Source organism: Hemicordylus capensis, chromosome 5, assembly GCF_027244095.1.
Source record: "Hemicordylus capensis ecotype Gifberg chromosome 5, rHemCap1.1.pri, whole genome shotgun sequence".
NCBI lineage: Eukaryota > Metazoa > Chordata > Lepidosauria > Squamata > Cordylidae > Hemicordylus > Hemicordylus capensis.
The window spans coordinates 210,400,795-210,423,812 of record NC_069661.1 but is presented as its reverse complement, the minus strand read 5'-3'; the positions used below and the strand labels follow the sequence as shown (position 1 = coordinate 210,423,812).

Here is a 23,018-nt window from a genome sequence, read left to right as displayed (position 1 = left end):
TCCGGCCAAAATAAACACTTTGTATTGGCCATGATTATCTTCGGGGGTCAGAGTGGCGTCGCTCTGGGCCTTCATATCTTTTTGGTGAAAAAGCTCTGTATTATCGCGAGCCGCGTTGACTCTGGTAGAGGGGGGATGTAGCATCACTTCTTAAGGGGAAAGTTATGTTACAGATAACCACCAGTTCAATTTCCTACTAGACCAGAAATGTGCCTATAAACAGCGACGGGGTTGTAACTTAGAGTTGAAATACGAAAGTAACAGTCGAGAATTTTTTCCTGTTTCAAAAGACTTCTTCAAGGTCACGGGGAGGGAGACTCCTGAACTGTTCCCCCAGGGCCCAGCCCAAACCCAGCACTCAAAACCCTTCCAACACTCTACACGCGTACAAGCACATTGTTCTTTTAACCCTTTTAAAGAATAGGAAAGTTATTTCAGAGATAGCAAAGCCTAAGCATTTTAATCCTTCAGCAAACCTGGAAAATATGTTCTTGCTACTTCTGTTTCTGCTTTGCTATTATCTTTGGCTGACTAGAAAGCACCAGTAATCAAAAGAAAGCAACATAATTTAAGACTTGCATCCACTTTCCAAAAATGATTACAAAACAACAACAATGTTGCTGTTGTTGTGAAAGGGGTGGGGGTGGGAAGAAAGGAGAGTTAGAAAGAGCAGAAATTTATTTCTGGTACTATCGTTTGAGCTTATTTATTTATTTATTTATTTGAGCGTGGGGCGGGCACGTCTCTGCCCGATCTCAGCTTTGTGGATTTCCCTATTCATTTCTAAGGGAGACTTGCTTCCTTTGTTGCCATGATCCCATCTGTGGGGAGTTTTGTATCAACAGGGATTTTTGGCTTGAAACGCAAGCCAGCCTCGGACCTACCACTAACATGCAATGTTAACTGTTGCATTGCATTTTTCACGGTTGCTGTATAGTTTCTTAGCCTCTCAGACTGATCCCTCAGCCTAGAGTATTAACAATGGACAACAGGGCTACAAAATTGGCAGGGCTGCTTAAGCCACTGGGCTTCAGCCTCAGGCCCTCCAACCTGCAATATGGGGAGAATAGTCAATCTAACAATCTTCTTGACGATGCATAGTATTTACGGCGTGACGGTTAAGTATTTAAAAACTTTTTAAAAAAAACTTTTCATGTGCAGTAGGGAACTTCCGTCTTTGATAGTGCTCTGACATCTTTTTAAAAGTCTTTAAAGACGCATCTGTTCACCTACGCTTTTAATTAAACATTGGTTTATACTGTTTTAAAATATTATTTTAAATTTTTTAGATTTTAGATTGTTGTAACGTTTTAACTTTTTGTTTTAATGTTTTGCTTTTTCTGTTTTTACTTTTTTTAAAACAGAGCCGTAAGTTTTGGGCGGTATAAAAAAAATGATTGATAGATACATAGATAAGGTATGGCTTAATCACAGCTACGTTAAAAGCCAGGGGTTCACTGATTCCTATGGGCAGCTCTAACTTCCTCTCTGGTGAAATTAAAAAAATGTCTTCTGTGAAGAATAACTGGAATTTGCCAATATAGGCGATGGTATGTGGCACTCTAGTCTTTTTATATCCGTGAAGTGTGGCTCCATTCTGTGGAATGATTCTGTCTCTATAACAACAAGGCAATGCCACGTTGCCACACTAGAGTTAATTTCTTTCTTTCTTTTCAATTCCCCTCAACTGTTAGACTCAATGGTTTGTCCCTGAGACCTCCGAGTGTTGGCAACTCTATGGTCCTCCCCGCCCCCCCCCCCCCCATGACGACGACTTGTGTGTCGGTTAAACAATTCTAAAGAGGTGGGAGAGCGGGCGCTATTTTGAGTGTAGAAAACCGTTAGGCCAGGAGAGGTCGAGAGGGGGCGCTGCTCTGCCATTGCAGGTTCTCAGAACGTAAATTACCGTTCTTACACTCTTTCATGTTTGTGTTTTAAGTAAAGAAAAACATTTCGCTTAGAGTTGCCAACTAGCGACTTCTTATAGAGAACATGCAACTATTTGGGGGATCAATTTTTTTCTCTTTTTCTGTTTTGCATATTAGGAGGAATAGAGACTACTTTGGGGACCAAACTACTTTTTGCATGTGTTGTGGGTGTCCAAAGTTTTGGAGAGCAGCTGGAACGTTTTGTTTGCTCAGAACACTTTGCTCTCATCAGGGGTGGAGCCACCATTGAGCAAACAGGTTCAAAGAACCTGGGCTGCTACCCCTCAGGAGCTGTGCCTCATGCCCCCTGACGTCAGACACAGGGGGCTTGATTTAGCTCCCAAACGGTGCCACATGGCCCCATTTGGGAGCTAAACCATGCCCCCACACCTGATGTCAGATGCAGGGGGCATGACTAAACACCCCCTGCATCTACTGTCAGACGCTGGGGGGCGGGGTTAGGGGGCCGCAGTGTCAGAACCTGGGCTGCCTCTGGCCTCCTTCCGCACCTAGCCCTGATGAGCAGCTTCTCTTCCTCTGTCTCCTTCCCCTTTCTACTGACCAGCCATCCAACAAGGAAACCAAAGTGGAGGTTCTGCTCCAGTGGCAGGTTGCGCTGTCATGTGATGCAGAAGCACAGATAGGTAGATCTGGCAGGTGCAGCCTGCTTCTGGCAGCAGCAGCGGCAATGAGAATTTAGCAGTTAGCTAATTAACCTTGCTCATTTAGCAGCTACCCCATTACATGAGTAAAAAAGGCACCTCTTAAAGTGGTGAATCTCTTCTGTTTATCATGGCGAGAGCAACTGGCCCTATCCAACCCCACCCAGTACAGCATTCCTTCAGCAACTGATGCTGGTGTAACCTTGCATTTCTTTTTTTACTGTGAGCCCTTTGGGGACAGGGAGCATCTTATTATTTATTTTTCTTTTAAAACCACTGTGAAAACTCCTGTTGAAAAGTGGTATATAAATGTTTGCAGTTGCAGAGAACAGCAAGCGAATGGGAGATCATAGAACAGAACAGATACTTTATTGTGGTCATAGATCAATACATAATAAAACATACATACATAAACATACATACTTGCAGAAACTCAACGAAGTAAATCACACAAATTGCAATGCAATATTAACAGATTAAACCTAAGACGGTTATGGAAAGCTCCAAACAGATCTTGCTGGTAACCAAAAGGAACAGAGCACCCTCCATTACAATCATAGAACAAGAGTCGCAGAAAAAAGAAAGCAAAACATTACTGAAAACCTAAACGGATGTTACAAATGATATAACAGTACCTAGCCATTTTGTTAATTAGCTCATCATCAAGACTGGACAGTAAATACTTCAGACAGACGTCATCCACGTGCCCAGGAAAATGTTGCAGCAAAGGGGACACTAATCTTAAGCGGGCATCCCTATAAAAGTTGCAATATAGGATAGCATGCGCACTTGTCTCCACTTGACCAGACCCGCAGGGGCAAAGTCGAGGAGAGAGAGGGATGCCTTTAAATCTTCCCTCCATAACAGCAGATGGCAGTGCACTTAGGCAGGTGAGCGTCAAAGCACGTCTAAATTTAGGAAAGGTAATTAGACTCAAATAGCTAGCTGGTTTAATGTTAAGCGTTTGATCCCCCAAGAAGACATTCTTAGGCAAGGAAGCAACCTCTTCCTGTAGTTCCATATCCATGATACGTTGTTTGATCGCAATCTTGGCTCGAGTGGGAGATCATACACACACCGCTGCACCAGCTGGCTCGGTAGCTAGCTGGCTACCCTAACTCAAGCCAAGAGGTGAAGTTGCAGGCCTGGCTGGGGAGAGCAGGCTGGGTGACCTGTGGGGATGGAAGGGGGACTGTGTGTCTGGCAAACCTATCCAGGAAATTAATTCACAGTTAGGAAGCAGGGGCCTTGAGAACTTGGCACCTAGACAGCAGACTGAGCAGTCACACAGCTCACCTGGCGCTTTCCCGGACAGCAGGCTTTACTGTGAGTTCTAATTTGTTTTTGTTTTTTTAAGACTTTTTTTTTTTACCCCAGACATAAACCAGACTAGGTTCTAGTGCACTAGTGCAATAAAAAACCCCAAATCGTGTGTGAAGTGCTCCCCAATATCTCTCACAGACTTCGGCGCGAATCTAACCAATGTGCAAAAACACACCCTCCATTCTGACCTAACAGTCCCATCTGGAAACGCTCCCAGTCATCAGCTTCACAGTGGTGAGCTGTATTTATTCTCAAGTCATCCAGTTTTTATCAAAATATACATATATGATACCAATACACGCATGCAAATGTTATGCAAAGTGGAGACTTTTTGAAGACTTCTTGGTGAAAATCATCCTCTCTTTCCTCTTTTTTGGTGATGGATATTGAATTTTTTCACCATCTGGATCTGACAACCCTAATTTCACTATAGAGTAAGAAATGGGCATTGTTTTTAGCCCTCAGAGTTTGTACTTCAAAGAGCTGCAATATTTGTGCGTGTCTTAGAAAAATATCATCTTCTCATTAGTCCTAGGTACAGTCCCTACATGCTTTATATTGCAAAGTTAAATCACACAGATCTTTGCAGAGAGAACCAAATACAATTCAAAATCAAATTAAAACTATACAGTTGTAGCATAAGAGTCAAAACATGATCCAGCTATAACACAAATGCTGACAATTTAGAAGTTTTAGTAGCTGTCCGATATTAAACTTATAAAGAGAGAGGCAGAAATTGAATACATAGAAGCAAGCAGGATAGTGGAAGAATAGGCCATTACAAGGACAGGAGGAGATGTAAAAATAAACTTTCACGAATAGTGATTTCTGCCTCCTTGAAAAGTAGGCTTCCTGTGTCTTGTCATAAATATTAATTTGAAATATTTCAAAGCTGCTTTTCTATCATTAAAAAAAAAAATCAAAACTGCATACAACAAAACAAATCAACCATAATATAAGAGCAGCAAAATAAACACAAAACAATAAGAACAGGAACAGTAAGATAACATCAAAGTACAAACCATGAAAAGCCTCCGTGAGCAAGTAGGCTTAAACTTGTCTCCTGAACTATAACGGAGTCTGCACATTCTTTTTTGGTTAAGCAAGAGCATTCCAGAGTTCGGGTATCACCACAGAGAAGGCCCTCTCTCCAGTCACCATCTGCTTGGTTTCACCTGGTGGGAGCCTTCATGCAGATCTTAACTTTGGGGCAGATTCACAAAGAAGAGGGTATTTCAAGTACCCTGGTCCCAAATTGTTTAGGGCTTTAAAGGTTAAAACCAACACCTTGAAATGAGCCCAGGAAAGCACACAGAATAGTACTGATCTATTAGGATTGGCAATACATAGAAAGTTGGCTTCCAGCCAGAAGCAGAATATGCACCTATGTTGTATGATTTCTCAAGTTAGAGTTGCTATATATAACAACATCCTTCAGAAAGTGAGAATACTTTATTATTTACTCCTAGATCTAGAACTGGCTAGGGATGTGCATGGACCATTTGCCATGGTTAGGTCTGAATGTAGACTGAACCACAAGTCTGCAAGCCAATTTGGTGGAACTGAAAGGCTAGGCTGGTTGGTTTGATGAACCAGCTTGAACCGGTTCAAAGTGCTTTGTGATCGAACCACATGAACCGGCCAAGTTCACAGCGGACTGGTTCGCAAGCAAACCAGTTCCACACATCCCTTGAACTGGCCAGCATGTCCTGAACGAGTTGAAGTTTATGAACTTCAGTTGTTTATGAGCCAGTTGTTTATGAACTAGTTGTTTATGAGCCAGCGTGGTGTAGTGGTTAGAGTGCTGGAGTAGGTCTGCGGAGACCCGAGTTCAAATCCCCATTCAGCCATGAAACTAGCTGGGTGACTCTGGGCCAGTCACTTCTCTCTCAGCCTAACCTACTTCACAGGGTTGTTGTGAGGAGAAACCTAAGTATGTAGTACACCGCTCTGGGCTCCTTGGAGGAAGAGCAGAATATAAAATGTAAAATAATAAAATAATAATAACTGTCTTCAAAGGCATTGCAGTCCCATATATAACCTATTACAGCAGTCTAGTCTGGATGTTACAAAAGCACAGATAACTGTTAGAAACAGGGTTGCTAATTCTGACTGAAGTTATTCCTGGATATTTTGTGATTTTCTCAAAAAAAAGAGAGAACATCCCCAATATTTTTCACAATATCAAGCCATGAAAATCTTCAGGATTTCTTTCAATAGTCACCTGGAGATTGAGGCAGATTCCTGGAGATTTCCAGACAGTCCTGGAGAGTGGGTGGTAGGGATCTGCTCTGAGCCATAGACAGCTGACAGTGTGTGTGTGTGTGGGGGGGTACCTTTAAGGAGCAGGGTAGGTGCTCTTCCCCCCACCCATGTTTCCCCCGCTGGCACTGTCTGCAAAATCGCAGCAGCCACTTCCAATCTGATGCCGACCAAACTTCCGCCCTGCGCCAGCGATTTTGCATACAGCGCTGGCGAGGGAAACATGGCCGGGGGTGGGTGGGAAAGAGCACCCTCCCTGCTCCTTAAAGGTAACCCCCTCGCCGTTGAACCAGCCAAACTACCGGACCTTTGAACTGGTTTGGAGGTCCATAAAAGGGCCTCCGAACCAGTTCGTGCACATACATCCCTAGTGGGCGGGCAACCTTAGCTGAAAGGCAAGCTGTGTTCAGGAGGATCTGCAGGGTGGCCAGAACCTAAGGGGTATACTCATGAGTCAAATGGGCCATAACCCAAAATTTGGCTTTTAAAAAGCCAAATCTGGCAACAGAGATCTGCAGCTCTGGCAAAAGGTGCTTCCTGTTGTGAATGCCACTGAACAACAAACGGGATAAGGGCAAAAGCTATGGGAGCTAGGTATATTCAGTCTAGGAAACAGAATGAAGGGAATGTGATGATTGCCTATAAATAATAACTTATTTTGATCTGTGGGACTGTTTTTTGAGTGGACATGGTTTGCCTACTATAGTCCCTGTGAGGTCACTGCCATGTGCTTTGCATCATGCAGGATTGCTCACCTGACAGGCCTCTGTGAGATCACTGTCTGCACAACTACTGATAGCACCACACCACAATAAGCTGCCCTTTCCCTCTTCCTTCTCATTGGACTTTTTCTTCCTACTCATCTTCCCTTTCTAAGGGATCGTAACAAGGTGAATGCAAGGTTTGGATGAGGGGTTTTTGATGTATTCATTTTAACTGTATTCTTGCTAAGGAATTTCATTTTGTAGTGCTTTACCAATATGAAAATGTTTGCAACTGATGTGATCCTGTGTGGTCTTCTCTTCTGAACACAATAGGATTATGAACCCAGAATGTTCCCATCACAGCTCTGTTAACAATACATCCATCAGTGGTTGTAACACAGAAAGAATGTAAGGAGAGAAGGGGGAATAAGAACAGAAAGTTAGGACAAATACCAAGAGAGAAAAGAGAAAAGGGATAGTAACAGGAAACAGAAGTTCTAGTACTGCCAGCACAGTTTGAAAATCTGAAGCATATGCAGAGCTCCCACCTGAGCAAAAACTTCCTCACTCCCTATAATGTTATCTATCCACGAGGCTATTCACACATGCATGCAAAACTGGGCTAAGGGAGCCCAGCCTGGTTTTGCACACACGGCACCATGGCGGCAAACCCGCCTATGAAGCTCCCCTTTAAAACAAGGTTAAGGGAGCAAGTGCTCCCTTGACATCATTTTTACAATCATCTAGCAGACTCGGAGAGGGGTGGGGGGTCCCCATAATGCACTGTGCACTCTGGGAGGGGAAGGGGGCATCCTTGTAATGCATTCATTATTGGAGCTCCTGGAGAGCGGGGGCAATGCATCCAGGCACTCGGACCCTTGGAGCTGCCGGCAATGTGCCTGCCCAGGGAGGGCGGAATAGCAATAGCAATAGCAATAGCACTTACATTTATATAACGCTCTATAGCCGGAGCTCTCTAAGCGGTTTACAATGATTTAGCATATTGCCCCCAACATTCTGGGTACTCATTTTACCGACCTCGGAAGGATGGAAGGCTGAGCCAACCTTGAGCCCCTGGTCAGGATCGAACTTGTAACCTTCTGGTTACAGGGCTGCAGTTTTACCACTGCGCCACCAGGGGCTCCTTATGATCATCTTTGGGGAGTGATCATCTTTGGGGAGGTAAGCTCTTTAGGGCTTCTTCCCCGCAAACCCTGTAGCCTTTTCTCACTGCTTAAGTGCTCTAGGGTGGCATGAGCATGCTGTGCAACGAGAAAGCCCCAATTTATGCATGAGCTCCATGTGCACATCAGAATCCTAGTGTGGATGCTGGAGTCTGTGGGTTGGATATATCATTGACAATTAGCAGTTAGAATATTCTTGGAATATCAAAGTGGGTTCTTGGAGTATGCACCTCTGTTGTGTTATATCTCAAGTTAGAGTCTCTCTCTATAACATCTTTTGGAAAGTGAGAATACTGTATTTTTACCCCTAGACTGATTTGGGATGGAATGTGCACAGATGGAATAAATAACAAAATACAGGTAAGAAAACTGCCTTATATTCTATATACTTACAATCATAGAATTTTAGACCTGGGATGGATGTTGGAGGTCAGCATTGGCCTGACACTTGCTTGTACCTGAGACCAACAGATGAAATGCCGCTCCCCTGGGCTGGAGCTGACATAACCCCATCATTAGCCCCCACCCCACTTCAAATGCTTTGTAAAAATCAAGAAACAGTGGCTGGCACCATGTGTGCATGTTACAGGGGAGGGGTGGTTTTTTCTGCTCTCTCCTTCCCTCCACAGCCCATTGTGCCTTTTGAAAGTTTGTCCCTGACGGTTGCAGGATGCTCAGGATCATATTTGGCAAGGGGGAAACAGAAGAAAAACAAGAGGGCAGCACCCGAAACTGAGCCACAAAAGTGTAGTAGATTGGTGCAGGAAAACTTGTGTTTATTATAAAATCCTAATGCATTTTGAGATATGTGCTCCTCATCAGGGGAAAAGAATTAAGAAATCAGTGTTACATAAAAATACATTTTGCCTTAATAATTCTGCTTCATTATTAAAGTTCTTATTCTGTGCCGGAGGAGGCAGTGGTAAACCCCTCCTGTATTCTACCAAAAGAAAACCACGGGGCTCTGTGGGCGCCGGGAGTCAAAATCAACTTGAGGACGCACACTTTGCCCTTTAATAATGAAAAGAGATGGATTTGCAAACTCTGGCCAGCAGATGGCACTTCAGTTCAAAGATCCCACAGGCTCCATGCTTTGTGTGTAGCTACAGAGCCAAATTGCACTTCAAGGGAGCCCATGGCCTTCTGCCAAAGAGTCTGGACCATGAGTGAAAACACCATTAGAAACATGTGTGATAGCTTTAAAAAGCCCACACTTTAAGTAATCTGGAAAGGCCCTAAGAACGCTGGCTCATTTCATAGACCAGCAGATACCAAAAGCAAATGCTTTTTAGAGACCATTGGCAGTGGGTTTTCTCTTGAACCGGTGATTTAAGTCTACATTTCTTTAGGACTAATTACAGAAATGTACTAACCATATTTTAAAACAACAGTTCTGTCTATCATATCCACATATGCTTGATGTAGTCAATGATAGGCAGGAAAGGCCATTCATTGACCTTTGCCTTTTACCAGTGCACTTACTTCAGTGATGGCACACTGATATGTCTCCGAGGCGTCTTTAAATTCAGCCAGATGTTGCTCATAGCTTTGAATAGATACCAGCAGGTTATGCCTTTCCACTGCTCCCAGGATAGCATGAAGGATTGTGTCAAAACCCAGCCCAAGAATGCTAATGCCAATACCTCCAAGGACAGATACCCCAATGTGAGCAAGCAAAGCAACAAGCTTGCTAACAGTAACAGTTACAATATTTGAGCATATTAATTTCACAGCGACTATACTCGCAGTAGCAGTGGCCTCTCCAAGGATAAGAGAGAGAATTCTGTTAGCTATGGCAATTTTCTCCAGTTCGGGCTGTTTGATATCATAGAGCTTGTGGTACAGTACTGGCTCTAGCTTTTCCTCCATTTGTTTGTCAAACTTCCATACCTCTTGCTGAATCTCTTTCATGGCTCGGATGATTATGTCACAATTCTCTCTGACAGTACCATTCTCTTTTATTTTAATATGAGTGATCCTGGTCCCCAGATGTGTATTCAGTGTTCCAATCAGTTCATTGGTAGCCTTAAAATTAAGTTGCATGCAGTCAAGCAGTTCCTGGTGCAGGGCAATTACATCCTGGCGCCTCTTTGGATTATTTGGGTAGAGAAGGTCACTTAGATTCATTTTGTGAAGAAGAGCTAATAATGACACCAAAAAAAAGTAGAGTTGCTTTAATGTTCGAGATGGTAATATGGAGACATTTGTCTCAAAGTCACTTCAAATAATAGTAAAATCAAGAGATTTTCTAATTCAAGGAGATTATACTGGTCAGGTGCATGAAATCAGAGTTTTAAAGGAACCCAGCAGTTTTTGAAGACCTGTCTAGGGATGTTGCTTTTCCCTGGTGTCTTACATTTGAAAAGGTGAGCAGTCAGGTCCTCCACTGCTGAAACAGAAACTGGAGGCCACATGTCAGAACGGCCAAAATCACTTCTCTGCCAACATGTTCCTATTTCCCCCTTCAGCGGAATGGGGAAGTAGGGGCATGATGGCAGGTATGAAATCAGTGGTCGTCCCATGTGGGTTACTAAATCCTGGTTATTTCACTGAATGTAGCAAGATGTTTAAAGATAAAATCCAGACAAGGAGGCAGGTAGCATGCCAGCAGAAGCGGCCCCCAGCTCTTCCTCCCAGTTCTGCCATGCTCAGGAGGAAGGCACAGAAAGATGTGACAGCCCTTCCTGCAAAAGGAACGAAACCCATTATTTCTTCTTCTATCCCCAGCCACAGCTAACTACCAAGCAGACTAAGGAAAGACTTGATGACTAGCAGGGGCTGATGGGAAGGGGAGCAACAGAGGCTCAGTGTAGCCATTGATAATATTAAAAGATGCCTGTTAAGCACAACCTGAACTTGCTGTATATTTTGACATAATGATGGATCCCTATAAAATGCCCAGCTTCTGGCAAGTGTCAATGTCTACCATAAAGATCTGCTGGGTAGTAGGGGATGCAATTTCTGAGAGAGGAAAATAAAGATTTAGTAATCAGCAAACAGAGGCTACAAGAAATCACTGTGGAGTTAGTGCCATCATCATAGCCACCACACTTTACTATACACTATGTACTTTGACCTTTTTTGTACTCATGGGACTTTGGCCACTAAAGGTAGTGAAATGTGGGCTGGCAGAAGTGACTGGGAGGAGTAGGCTGTAGCCACTGTCTCCTAGACAGGCACTACAGTATCAGGGGTCAGCTGACACAGTGGGCTGTCAGTCAGAGGGAGGCGAGATGGGCTCCTCTCAGTTCCTTCTTATTGCACTCTGACATCAATGGGATTTCCACACAGCCTATAGTGGAGAGGAGAGCTGGTCTTGTGGTAGCAAGCATGACTTGTCCCCTTAGCTAAGCAGGGTCTGCCCTGGTTGCATATGAATGGGAGACTTGATGTGTGAGCACTGCAAGATATTCCCCTCAGGGGATGGAGCCACTCTGGGAAGAGCATCTAGCATCCAAGTTCCCTTCCTGGCTTCTCCAAGGTAGGGCTGAGAGAGACTCCTGCCTGCAACCTTGCAGAAGCCGCTGCCAGTCTGTGAAGACAATACTGAGCTAGATAGACCAATGGTCTGACTCAGTATATGGCAGTTTCCTATGTTTCCTAAATCCAACAGTCTCTGGTGCTATTGAGATAGAAATGAGGCTAGGTCCATGGAAGTGAAGGCAACCAGGGAAGCCAGATAAAAACTCACGCTTCCCAAATCCAATTCCCTGTTGTCTTAATTATAGGCTTCCCTGTGATTAATCTAATAACCCCCCACGGATAAGTTAATATCAAACGTCCTTCTTTCCTCACTATGCTCGTCATCATTTCTACTGCCATCATCACTTGCTTAACTGCACCTACATAAAAGAAACGATTGGTAAAAGTTCTCACCTCGGATATTTCCAATTAGCTCAGAGAATAGTGCAGATATTATATTTTGGGCTCTCATCTGACGATGGTCGGTGTTGCTGCTGCTGCTGCACAATAATGCTGACCCATGCCTCTGCAGAGGCAATGCCAGTTCAGCATTTGGGGTCACGAGGATGCAGTCATTGTGCCATGTAAACCCTTCTTCATTAGATAACAGCTCACAGAATGAGGCTGCAAATCCATATAGCAAATTATTTCCAAGAGCTGGCATACGCACATTCAAATGTAACAATTTTAGAATCAAAATGTTTTTAAAAGTGCAAGACATTCATGGATAACTGAAAGCCTATGGAAATGCTCTGCATGTTATTGTGTGCAACAAATATAGCAGCTAGTTATGGCCTTCTCTAGCTCAAAATTCATTTGTGATGTGGTCTTCATCAGGGCTGAGTGAAGTAACATCCTCTAATCTATATGCCTTGATCTTTTGTCCGGATGGAAGATGTTCTTCATGTACATTCCCTGCTTCATTCCCAGACTCCGAGTTCCTACCCTTCTGTTGTGGGGAGGGGGAAGAGTACAGTGACTGAGAAAGCAACTTTTCCTTCCCTGGGGGGAGTTGCAGCCGAACTCTTTGTGCAGTGACTGTTCTATTCCATGTGGGTCAGGCTTAGAGGTGTCATATTCAAGCTTCCCAAATCTGGGTGGCCCAATTTGCATATTATGCAAATTATGCAGCAACTAATTTGCATTTTATTATGCAACAACTAATTTGAATTGCATTTTATTTACTAATCTGCATTATTTATTTATTTATTTGGCAGATTTGTATAATTTTCCCTCCTTCTCTGCCTTCCCATGTGATTGGATCCAGAGTAAAATCTGGGCAATCCGGGCAGCGTATCCAGTGTGGGAGAACTGCTATTAGGTGTTGAGCAAGGAAGGAATGGTTTGCCAATACAGTTTAACCAAAACACAGCTGTAAATACTGAAACAGGGAAGGGACCAATATGAGGGACATTTGCAACAGTCACCCTTAAGGCATGGCATTGCACCCCCACCCCCACCCCCAAACCAGTTACCTTTCCTTCTTTCAGTCTGAAGTGCATTGTCTTTACATCCCCTGTTGGTATAGTGGTGTAGTATTTCCAATTGTGTGGTTGTGTCTGGATGGAATCCTCCTTTGGCACAGTAACTGTAATAAGAGTTATGAGAAGATAAGTATTAACAATGTACTCTGCTCACAGATATGTTTTGATATGTTGCAGGGCAGCAGGTTATTTGTGCAAAGTGCCGCCCTTTGTGCCAAAGTGCCTTTTCTCCGTAGTTGCCATCACCAGAATTTCCCGTGTGTGCCTAATGCCAGAGAGCCCCATGCTGTTCCCTTTTATCATCTGAGTTCTGGGCTCCCTATCAGGGATTTATATGCTGTCATATAAACTCCTGACATCCTGTGATTGACCAATCCTAGGCTCCATCATAGTGGAGTGGGTGGGGTGGGTGAAGAAGGAAGGAAGGCTGTGTTTTTTCTCTTGATTAAATTGGCAGCTTATTGATTTACTCTCCACATAATATTAGGCCTTTGGGACATCAGGATTTGCCAATAAGTCCACCCCTTCGCGTCCCACCCACAACATGCCCTCATTTCTGTGCTGGTTTTGGCCCTACGCTGGCGGAGTTCACCAGCGGTGTTGTTATGTCAGCGGAGCATTCTGCTGGCATATCCATGCAGTTACACCAGCATAGCTGCAGTAGTGGAGAAGGTGTATTTCAAGTTACACCAGCACATATAGGCTTCTACCAAATCCCATGCCACTCAGATTGGTGTAGCTGGAGCATTTGGTTGCACTCTGAATATTAGAGCATACTGTTAAGCTGTTAAGTTTCCATTTATTGTCTTTCTTTGGTTTATATGCTGCCCATGACCATATTTTAAAAAATGCTTTTAACCAGACATCTGTTCCCAAGATAGTTTCATTGACTAACCGCCCTGAGCCATTTTTGAAAGGGCAGTCTAGAAATCGAATGAATGAATGAATGAATGAAGAAATAACAGGAGGCAGAATCCAGAAGGGCCTACAGTTGTTATTCCTTGCCTACTTTTTGTTTGTTACTCTTATCTTGTTTTGGGGCAGTATGATGATGCCACTTGACATTTACAGTTTTCAAATATCTGTTATTTTATACTGGTTAAAGTGATTTGTTATACATATGCAAATATGGTAACCTCTGCTTCCATCCAACATAAACAGTTAAGCATTGTCTGACACAGCTCATCAAAGAGGTCATTAGCCTCCTAGAACAAGGCTGCCAGTTCTTTTTCAACTAGATTCTTCTTGCTGATTCTAGGGGAGCATGTGATGATCTGGGTTTGCTGTAGTTGCTGTCATTTGGGTCCTGCAGCCTGCCTGTTTTATCCCCCTCCCCTTGTTGTTGTTTTTTGCTTAACCCATTGCCCGGTCTGGCAGCTGGGAAGAAGATTGACAATTTAGTAGGTTCAACCAGGGTTTTTTCAGCCATTCTGCAGCAGTTCCCTCTGCACTGAGGAACAAGTTACTTGGAGTCAGGCAGGAGTCAGTAAGTTATATGAGCAACTGTACCCGTTTTTTCCTTTCCCCCACCCATGGAGTTAATAGCAGTTGGGAGGGTAGTTTGGATTGGGAAATGGCACAAGAGGAAAAGGTTAAATACTGTACCCCCTTCGCCAATCAAGTGAGCAGTCCCACGCAGCTGCTTCAAAATTACACACATACATTCTGAACCTAGATCTCCCACCTAACATCTAGTTGAGCATCACTTTGGACGACCCCCCCCACAAAGGGCAAACAGAGTCAAGGGAACTTTCTTCAAGAAAGGAATAAGGTTTATTAACAGAGCACAATGCCACAAACTGAATATTTAGTATTGGTTGTAGTAGTGAGATTGAAAGCTGTAATTAGAGAGGGAGGGGGGAAGGAGATCTGGAGCTTGGGTAGCCAAGCCACTGATGGTACAGGGAGAGAGTAAATAGAATGAGGAGAGGGAAGAAAGCAAGAGAGAATGGGTTATATCTCCCCTTAATTTGCTGTCTTGAGAGTGAAGTGGGGTGGAACTCAGGCAGGGATTGGGATGGGAGTCCCATGAGATCTGGAGTTCCACCCCACAGTAATATCCTTCACTTGTGGGGGCAAGGAGGCTGCAACACTGGGCAGGCACCTTGGTTCCCACTGGGACTAATGCACCATGTTTGCCAACAGCCAAATTCCAAATGAGAAGAAGGGATGCAAAGCTCGTGTTCATCCAGGAGCTCAAGAGCAGGCTCAGTGATTTAGCTCATGGAGTGTATACCTTCACTCCAAGTTCCAAAGTAAGGGGCACAGGTTGAATGCAGAAGCAGGCAGCTTCCAAAGCAGTACTGGGCAGAGTGTCCACCCAAAGCCCCAGATCTGGAGTCACATGCACTGGATTCTAGTTGTTGTCAGCTCATTATAATATTTTTGTTCTGGAGTTTCCTGAGGATACCAGGAAGTTTTCCAGATGGTGATTTATAGCTGCTTCATAACGTTTCAGTTGTGGGGTGCTCAGATGGCAAACAACCCTTCATTGAATGAAATAAGAATCTTTATAATGTTGTACTATTAAACAGTTCTGAAAATGTGGAATATTGTGGGAGCTTGGAGCAGCCATGTGGAAAACTAGGCGTGCATTGGAATCATGGTTACCTGCCCAGGGAGTGATTTGCACATGGCTTCATGCTGCAGGGTAACTCGTGGCACTGAGGGAAGCAGCCCATCCCCATTGCTCTTGGGTTTTGTTTTGATGCAAGTTCACATGTTTTCCTCCGTGTTTTCCTTCTAGCCAATGGTAGGGGGAGAGTACTAAAGAGCTACATCTGTATTTCTAAAGAGAGTATCCTTCTTATCATGCTAATGATTCTATGTCAGTGCCTCTCCCTATTTGCTTCGGCATTTTCAGAAAAAGTCGCTTAAAACCAGCATTTTAAAAACCCGCAAATATCTCGAGATAAGCTAGAATTTGCAAGAAAAAGCCTGATTTGTCTGTGGAGTGGGTCCAAGGATCTCGAAGGGACTTCGGGGTAAGTTTGGCTGGTGTGTGAATGCACACACTCTCTCCCAAAGGAGATTCAGGGTAGAAGCCCTGTCTGTAAAGCCTCCAGGAGGCTTTACACACAGGACTTTTATTTCAAATCCACTCCTGATTGGAGTGTGCCAGTCCACATATTAGCTGCATTTACCCCGACATCTCTGTGGGCTATCAGGGACTAGGACAGACATGACTCTGTTCCCCCCACCCCACTCCCCCAAATCAAGCCTGCGTAATCTGGCTTAGCCCAAAGTACATCTTTTAAAAAATTCTCTAGTTCTAGCAGCTTTGGGGGAGGGGGGGAATCCCGAGGCCCCTCTTGTGCACCTGCTGCTTCTCCTTTGATGTGTGTAGTGGCCATGCCAGTAATTCAGTATTTTTCAAATGTTAAGTCCCCTTCATTGTTTACATAGGCTTTAGATATGCAGAATGGATGTAACCTGAGCCTTTTTGACTGAGCTGATATCATTAGCCTGCAATTTTCTTCAGGACAGAGAGAAAGTACTGATTCTGCTTTAATCTTCCCTGCCTCTTAAATCTTCTGGGGTGTGTGTAGCCCTACAGAGCAGCAGCTCTCAGAAAAGACACACACACACACACACACACACACACACACACACAACCGCCACCAAGCATGTGGCAGCAGTCCTCACAAGCATGGAATGGAAGCAAATACACACTGCAGCCCATCATACAACGGCATCTTGCAAACTCAAAGTCAGCAACAACATACATGGGATCAGCTGGGATCCCTGTCTTCTGCCGCCCCCCCGCCCCCGCGCTGCCACATCTCAGCTCCCTCGGGCGGTTCTCTCTTCCCCTAACCCTTTCTCTGTCCAGGACGGCCAGCACAAAAAGAAAAGCAAGTAGCCCTAAAATGCCCAGAGCTCCATCCCCCCACGCCCGCCACCCCGGTGCCTGCGTAGAGAGGGAGGGACTGATTGTGTTGTTGGGACATGTGGTCTTCTGCAGACCATGGTCCCTTGGCAGTGGCAGCAGCAGGGAAGCCTCCAATGCCGATTGATCTTCCCCTCCTCCTCTACTCCTCCTTCTCCGTAGCTGTCAAACAGCAACAAAAAAGCTCTCTCACTCTCCTCCTCTCTGATGTGATTTGTGATTGGTTGGAGGAAAAACCTGGACTAAGTCAGTGGGAATGCACAGGAAAAAGATCTGCCAGGAATTGTGGAGAGGAGCCGAGCCTATGTGAACTGCCCATTTAAATCCCCGAATTAAACATCTTGTGAATCTGCTGCGAAGCAAATTCGCTCTCAGATACCGTGGGGCATGACAGCATGTGTGAATAACTCCCAAGGCTTGTCTTTAGGAGGATCAGCTTCACCTGGCACGCCCCCTCCATTCTGCATCTGGGCACATCTCTGCTGTCCTCTTTCCTGTGGCACATAGTCCACCAGATCACTAGCTAGCTTGCTGGTGTTTGCTAGTGTTTTGCCTTACATTCACCTTATTTGTTTGTTTGTTTGTGTTGTATGCACACTTATCTGTATTTGCATGAGCCTTCAGACCCAACTTCCATAATATCTGTGGCATGGGTTTTTGTTTGTTTGTTTGTTTTGTTTTTGTGGGGAGGGGTGTAGATGGGGGTTGCTTTGCCTCTGGGTTCTTCCCCAGGCACGTGTGCCTTGTAGTCCTCCCCCTTTTAAAGAATATCTTTTCCTGTACAGTATTTGTGTGAATCCATGTTTGCACAAGCCAGCAATACTTCAGTTGCTGGACATTCCTTCTGTAGCCATAACATCTCTGAGTCATTTTCTTGGGGCATGGCTTAGGGGGTTTTGACTGGGCTTTGCTTTCAGCAGGTGGTAGCCTCAGTATTTCATTGGGTTCCTGCTCAACCCTCACTTGAATTTTTTTTCAAATTAATTATTTTTGGGAGTATTTGTGCACATTCATCCTTTTCTCTGCCCAGGAAAGCATACGGCAGCAGTAAAATCTCAATTTTTGTGGCTATTGTCTATTTGGGAGGAACTCCTTCCTCACCTTTACTCTTACTGCCCACAAAGTGGCAGGCAGAAGGCAGAGGAGGTCACCTGGTGCAGCTGAGCTTGAAATGGCGACGACGTATTATCTGTTCCTGCACCTCCATTTTGAGAACTTCCAGATATGAATGATCCTCAAGAAAAAGACCAAGAACAACAACAAAAAAGGACAAGAAACAGCAAAACCCCAAACCCCAAGATTTTACTGCTGGGTATTCTTTCCTGAAGCCACCTAATGTCACAGTGGGGAAGTAACTTGCCTAGAGAGCAGGAGGCCGTCGGTTTGAATCCTCACTGGTGTGCTTCCAGAATATGGGAAACTCCTATATTGGGCAGCAGCAATATAGGAAGGTGCTGGAATCTCATACTGTGCAGGAGATGGCAATAGTAAACGCTTCCTGTATTCTACCAAAGACAACCACATGGCTCTGTGGTTGCCAGGAGTCGACATCGACTTGACGGAACAACTTTGCTTTATTCTTTCCTGACAGGCAAAAGGCTGGGTGTGCACAAATCCTCCTTTAAATATCTAAATTTTAAAAAATGCAAGCAAGTGCAGAGTGGAAACCCAGCAAAGTAACTTGGCTACCACCTGCCCAAAGGTGAAGCACAGTCAACCCCCTGAAAACAGCTTTTACTGCCGCAGTATGTTTTCCCAGCCAGGCACAAGGGTGAGTGTGCACAAATCATTCTAAAAAATAATTAATTAAAAAATACAAGCAAGCGTGGAGCAGAAACCTAGCTTAGTAACTTGGCTACCACCTGTGAGAAACTTTTCTGAAAAACAGGGGGGCGGGTCATTTTAACTACATTTGAATTTGCTTTGTCTTTTTCATATGCTATATTATTTTTTCTCAGAACGGATTGTGCATGAACACCTTCTAAAGCTTGCAACATTTTGTACTAATAGTTATTCCAACAACATATATTTCATTAGCTCCTATTACAGGAATGTTTTAAAAAAATAATTTGTGTATGCGTTATTCAAAATAGAATAAGTTTTGCTTCACTGGGACATCTTAATAGGTGCTGCTTAGTGGGATTTTAGAAGATAATTGCTGGGCCGGGCAGAGAGCATCTGCGCCTCCGGCCGGCCCACCCACCAGCGCTGCCTTTTTCTCCACCCCCCGGCCTGCCTGGCTTTCTGGCTGGCCAGTTGTGGCCCCCCACACACACTTCTTGGGCACCCCGTGCTTTCAGGCTGGAAAAAGCTGGCCCGCCAATTCCTCCTGCCCACCCGCCAACTCCCGGTACCAGCTGCATCCTGCTCCCGCCTGCTGGGCCAGCCACTGCCTCCTGCTCCTCCCAGCAGCTGGGCCGGCCCACCACCGGCTGGCATCCCTATTTTCCCCTTCCCCATCGCTATCCTATCCGGCAGCTGCTCGCAAACTCGCATAGGATTAGCAATGGGTATGTTTAAGAGAATTATATATAAAGAAGATATGCCTGCAATAGAGTTTCACTTATTTTCTTTCACTCAGCATTCTTTGGTCTTTGTATTCCAGTGTGACGTCTCCCTTTTTGGAAATGCTGCCCTCTTTTGGTATAGAGAAGGATAAGCAGAGGCTTCTCCAAGCCAGCCGCAATCTATATGATTGTGTCTACATATTGGTCTCTTCCAGCAACACCATATTCCGAATGCTCAATGAGTACCTTGGAACTGAATTTTCCAACACTGTAGTCAGGGAAAACCTCAGCATCAAGGAGAACCTTCAACTCCTGATAAGTGCTCTGAAAGAGATGCAAGAGACAGTGGAGTCACAGGATAAAGAGGTCCAACAGCATGTCAATGTCCCACTGTATACTAAGATTATGCTGCCTATCAGCTCCCAGGAGGAAAGAACCAGACTTATGAAGGACATTTCAAACCTTTATAAGGGAGCTTTTGCAAGTATCTGTGGTCCTATTGCTGCGGTGTTATTGAAGCATGGTAATCTCCCTGAGAAACTAGAGGCTGTCATTCGGGATTTAGCAAACTGTCCTGTGCTAGGTCTTCAAGTAAGTGACCTTCTCATGAGCCATGAAGACATTGCCCATGCATTTCCAGAGTCCTCCACAAGCTCATCTTCTCCAGAGTTTCCTGCTGGTGGAGGAAGACCTCGCAGCCAATCTGTAATGAACACAACTTTCTCTCTTACCAGCCTAATGCAAGTAGTTCTTCGGGGACAGTCATCAAAGAACAGCATTAAATTAGCCGCAAACTACATGGAAAATGTTGTCAAGGCACTGAAGCCAGTTTGTGAAAGTTTCAAAAAAACTGTGAAGATAACCGAAGAGTATGTCTCGCTGATCATTGACAAGTTGCAGTGAGCAATCCAGTGATTGCTCGGCTGTTAGAAACCGATTTCTGTCTTCACAACAAGGGAAGTTGTGCAAATAAAGACGATAAAACTTCTGCTCAGCAATTGTATTTCTCTCTGCAGCCATGTTCATGTCAAATTTTGGGCAATGCACAACAAGGGCTTTTTCTTGTTAAGTAAAGATGCAGATAGATAAATATCTGCAGAAAACAGTGTGCACTGCCAAACCACTCACGCAAAAGTTTCGTGTTATTGTTTTTTTAATGAAATGTCTGTTTTATATTTATGCATGACCTTTTCAGGTAATATCAATTTCAGCCAGAGAAAAATGATATATTTGTATCTTAGTCATACTTCCTTTGTCTAAGGCCAACACAAATAGTCAGTGGCTTGATTTCTCTGCTCTGTGAGACAAGGATAATATTTCTTTTCCAAGCTGCACTGGAATATTTGCAGCCACATCCAAATGTATTCAAGCCATTTACAGGCTGCAGAGCCATTTTAAACCATGGCCACATCTCCCTTTTTAGGGATGCATGTAAGTGGCCCATCAGTCACCTTGTGCAATGTTTTGTCCCATGCTGTATGCTGAAATTCTAGTACAGCAAGCAGCACTGCCATTTTCTGATGTCCCCACAAATACCAAAACAGCTGGACCTGAAAAGATCATGAGCCCAGTGTAATAAGAACAAATTCTATTTTCAATGCAACACCAAGGCTCCAACCCTGAAAAAATTGGTTGTGCATAAATTCCATTGAAATTAATATCCATTGATTCCAATGTCACTTGAGCAGAATAAAGCAGCAGTCCGAAAGAACCTGCCAAGGAGGTAAATTTTATGCGGCTTGGTGCAACTTACTTCTGAGTAAGCATGGTTAGGACTGCACTTCATGGTTGGAATCTTATGCATACTTTCCCGGAAGTGGGCCAATATGTAAAACAGGATGCTGGACTAGATAAGACTTGGGCCTGATCCAGCTGGGCTGTACTTACGGTCTTCTTACTGAGCCCCATTGAACAGAGCAAGACTTATGTCTGAGCAAACACATAGGACTAGAAGGTATGTCCAATGCTTCTGGACATACTGCCAATGCTTCCAAAGCAGAAGTGCTTCTGGCTGGGTTAAGTAGTCATGACTATTCAGCACAGGCTGAAAGATCCCACCCTGGAGGGGGTCAGAGGCACTGGATGAACCTCCTACCCAATTCTCTCAGGCATTGTATTCTGCTGCTTAACATTATTTCTGTTTCTGCAGTTTTGGATTTTAATTTTAAAAATTATTTATATTTTAATGGATTTATTGTTGTTGTTGTTATTAATTTATTTTAATTATTGTATTTTGTGAGTGGCTTTGATACCTTTAAGATAAAAAGATGGATATAAATTAAATAAACTAAAGATACAGGCAAGGTAGAAGTACTGTTGACTGCGGGATCTGATGGTCTAGGAAGAGATGTGCAGTCTGTCCTGGATGGGGTTGCACTCCCTCTGAAGCAGCAGGTCTGTAGCTTGAAGGTGATCCTGGATCTTGCCCTGTTCCTGAATGTTCAGCAAGAAGATGGCCAGTCGTTCCCAGCTTTATTTGCTATGTCAGTTGTGCCCTCTTTTGGTGCATTCATTCCTGGTGACATTCATTCATGTTCTAGTCTAGTCATTCATGTCCTAGACTGGATTAATGTGAAATGTGCTTTACATGGCTCTGCTCTTGAAGACCATCTGGACCAGTGTTCCCTCTAATTTATTTATTTTCCTCTGTGTATGGACTGAGTTTTGTTCTGGGCAGCAGTATCAAGCAGGGTTGTGAATGTTGTATTTTTTTGTGTTTCGATTTGGACTGAATCCAAAACACCCTGAATTCAGATTTTGTCCAAAATTAAGCCTTCCAAAACACCTCATTTTCGATTTGGATCCAAATGAATCAGAATCTGAATTAATTAGGATTTTAAAATGGGTCATGTGGCCAAAAGAGTGGGTGGGGTTGTAGTGCCCAATGAGTGGAAGCTACCACAAAAATTTCAAAGGAACTGGGCAAAGGGCTGGTTTTTGGTGAATATTTTAAGTTTGAGCGTCTTTAAGAATTTTCCCCATAGGGAATAATGGAGCTTTCAGCAGATGCATAGCTTCATGTCAGGGGGTAAGGGTTGGCCCACAGTGGGGTGTTGTGAGTGGTGGTGCCCAGTGGGGGCAAGGAAGCTACCACAATTATTTCGAAGGAATTGGGCAAAGGCCTGGTTTTAAATTGATTTCTGAAGTTTACGTGTCTTTAAGGTTTTCTCCCATAGGGAACAATGGAGGTTTCAGCAGCCCCATAACTGCACTGTGGGGCATGCTGGGGTAGCCCAGAGTGAGTGGTGGTGTATTGCACAGAGGGTGCCAACCACCCCCATGGGTTGCTAACCCATGGGGTACTGGGTTTTGTTGTTTCTGAGAGGTTCTGAGTGTAGATTCTCTGGTAGCATATGAGATTTTCAGTGACAAAACATGAATCCACTCTCATTCTCAGGATGGGGCAAAAAGCCTCAAACAACTTTGGAAAATCGGGGGTGGGGGTCTGCTGGCTGGCCAAACGCTCTGGGACTGCTGGGGCTAGCTGTTTGCACAGGCAGGCAGCATTCTCTCACAAGCAGGAAGCAGCACAAAACAGAGGAAACTATAAATAAAAAATTATGCAGGAGAGAATGGCACAGGTAGAGGCAGGCACCAGGCTGCGCCTGCCAGC

General features: G+C 44.2%; 2 protein-coding genes across 13 annotated transcripts; one reads left to right on the top strand and one right to left on the bottom strand.

Moving 5' to 3' along the window:
- Positions 1-30: 30 nt before the first annotated feature.
- LOC128325719 (uncharacterized) lies at positions 31-21,708 on the top strand. 12 transcript variants are annotated; one of them, XM_053251402.1, is made up of 5 exons: positions 1,870-1,897; positions 6,921-7,065; positions 8,375-8,423; positions 18,490-18,669; positions 19,504-21,708. In XM_053251402.1, the coding sequence occupies exon 5, from the start codon at positions 19,526-19,528 to the stop codon at positions 20,306-20,308; it is 783 nt and encodes a 260-aa protein (XP_053107377.1). In that variant the 5' UTR covers positions 1,870-1,897; positions 6,921-7,065; positions 8,375-8,423; positions 18,490-18,669; positions 19,504-19,525; the 3' UTR covers positions 20,309-21,708. The 12 variants fall into 12 exon arrangements, with proteins under 12 accessions (XP_053107381.1, XP_053107375.1, XP_053107372.1 ...); XM_053251403.1 differs by lacking the exon at positions 18,490-18,669 and adding an exon at positions 15,873-15,993; XM_053251404.1 differs by having other exon boundaries at positions 6,921-7,076.
- SMCO3 (single-pass membrane protein with coiled-coil domains 3) lies at positions 8,942-10,190 on the bottom strand. The gene has a single exon (XM_053251412.1). The coding sequence runs from the start codon at positions 10,188-10,190 to the stop codon at positions 9,513-9,515; it is 678 nt and encodes a 225-aa protein (XP_053107387.1). The 3' UTR covers positions 8,942-9,512.
- Positions 21,709-23,018: the final 1,310 nt, after the last annotated feature.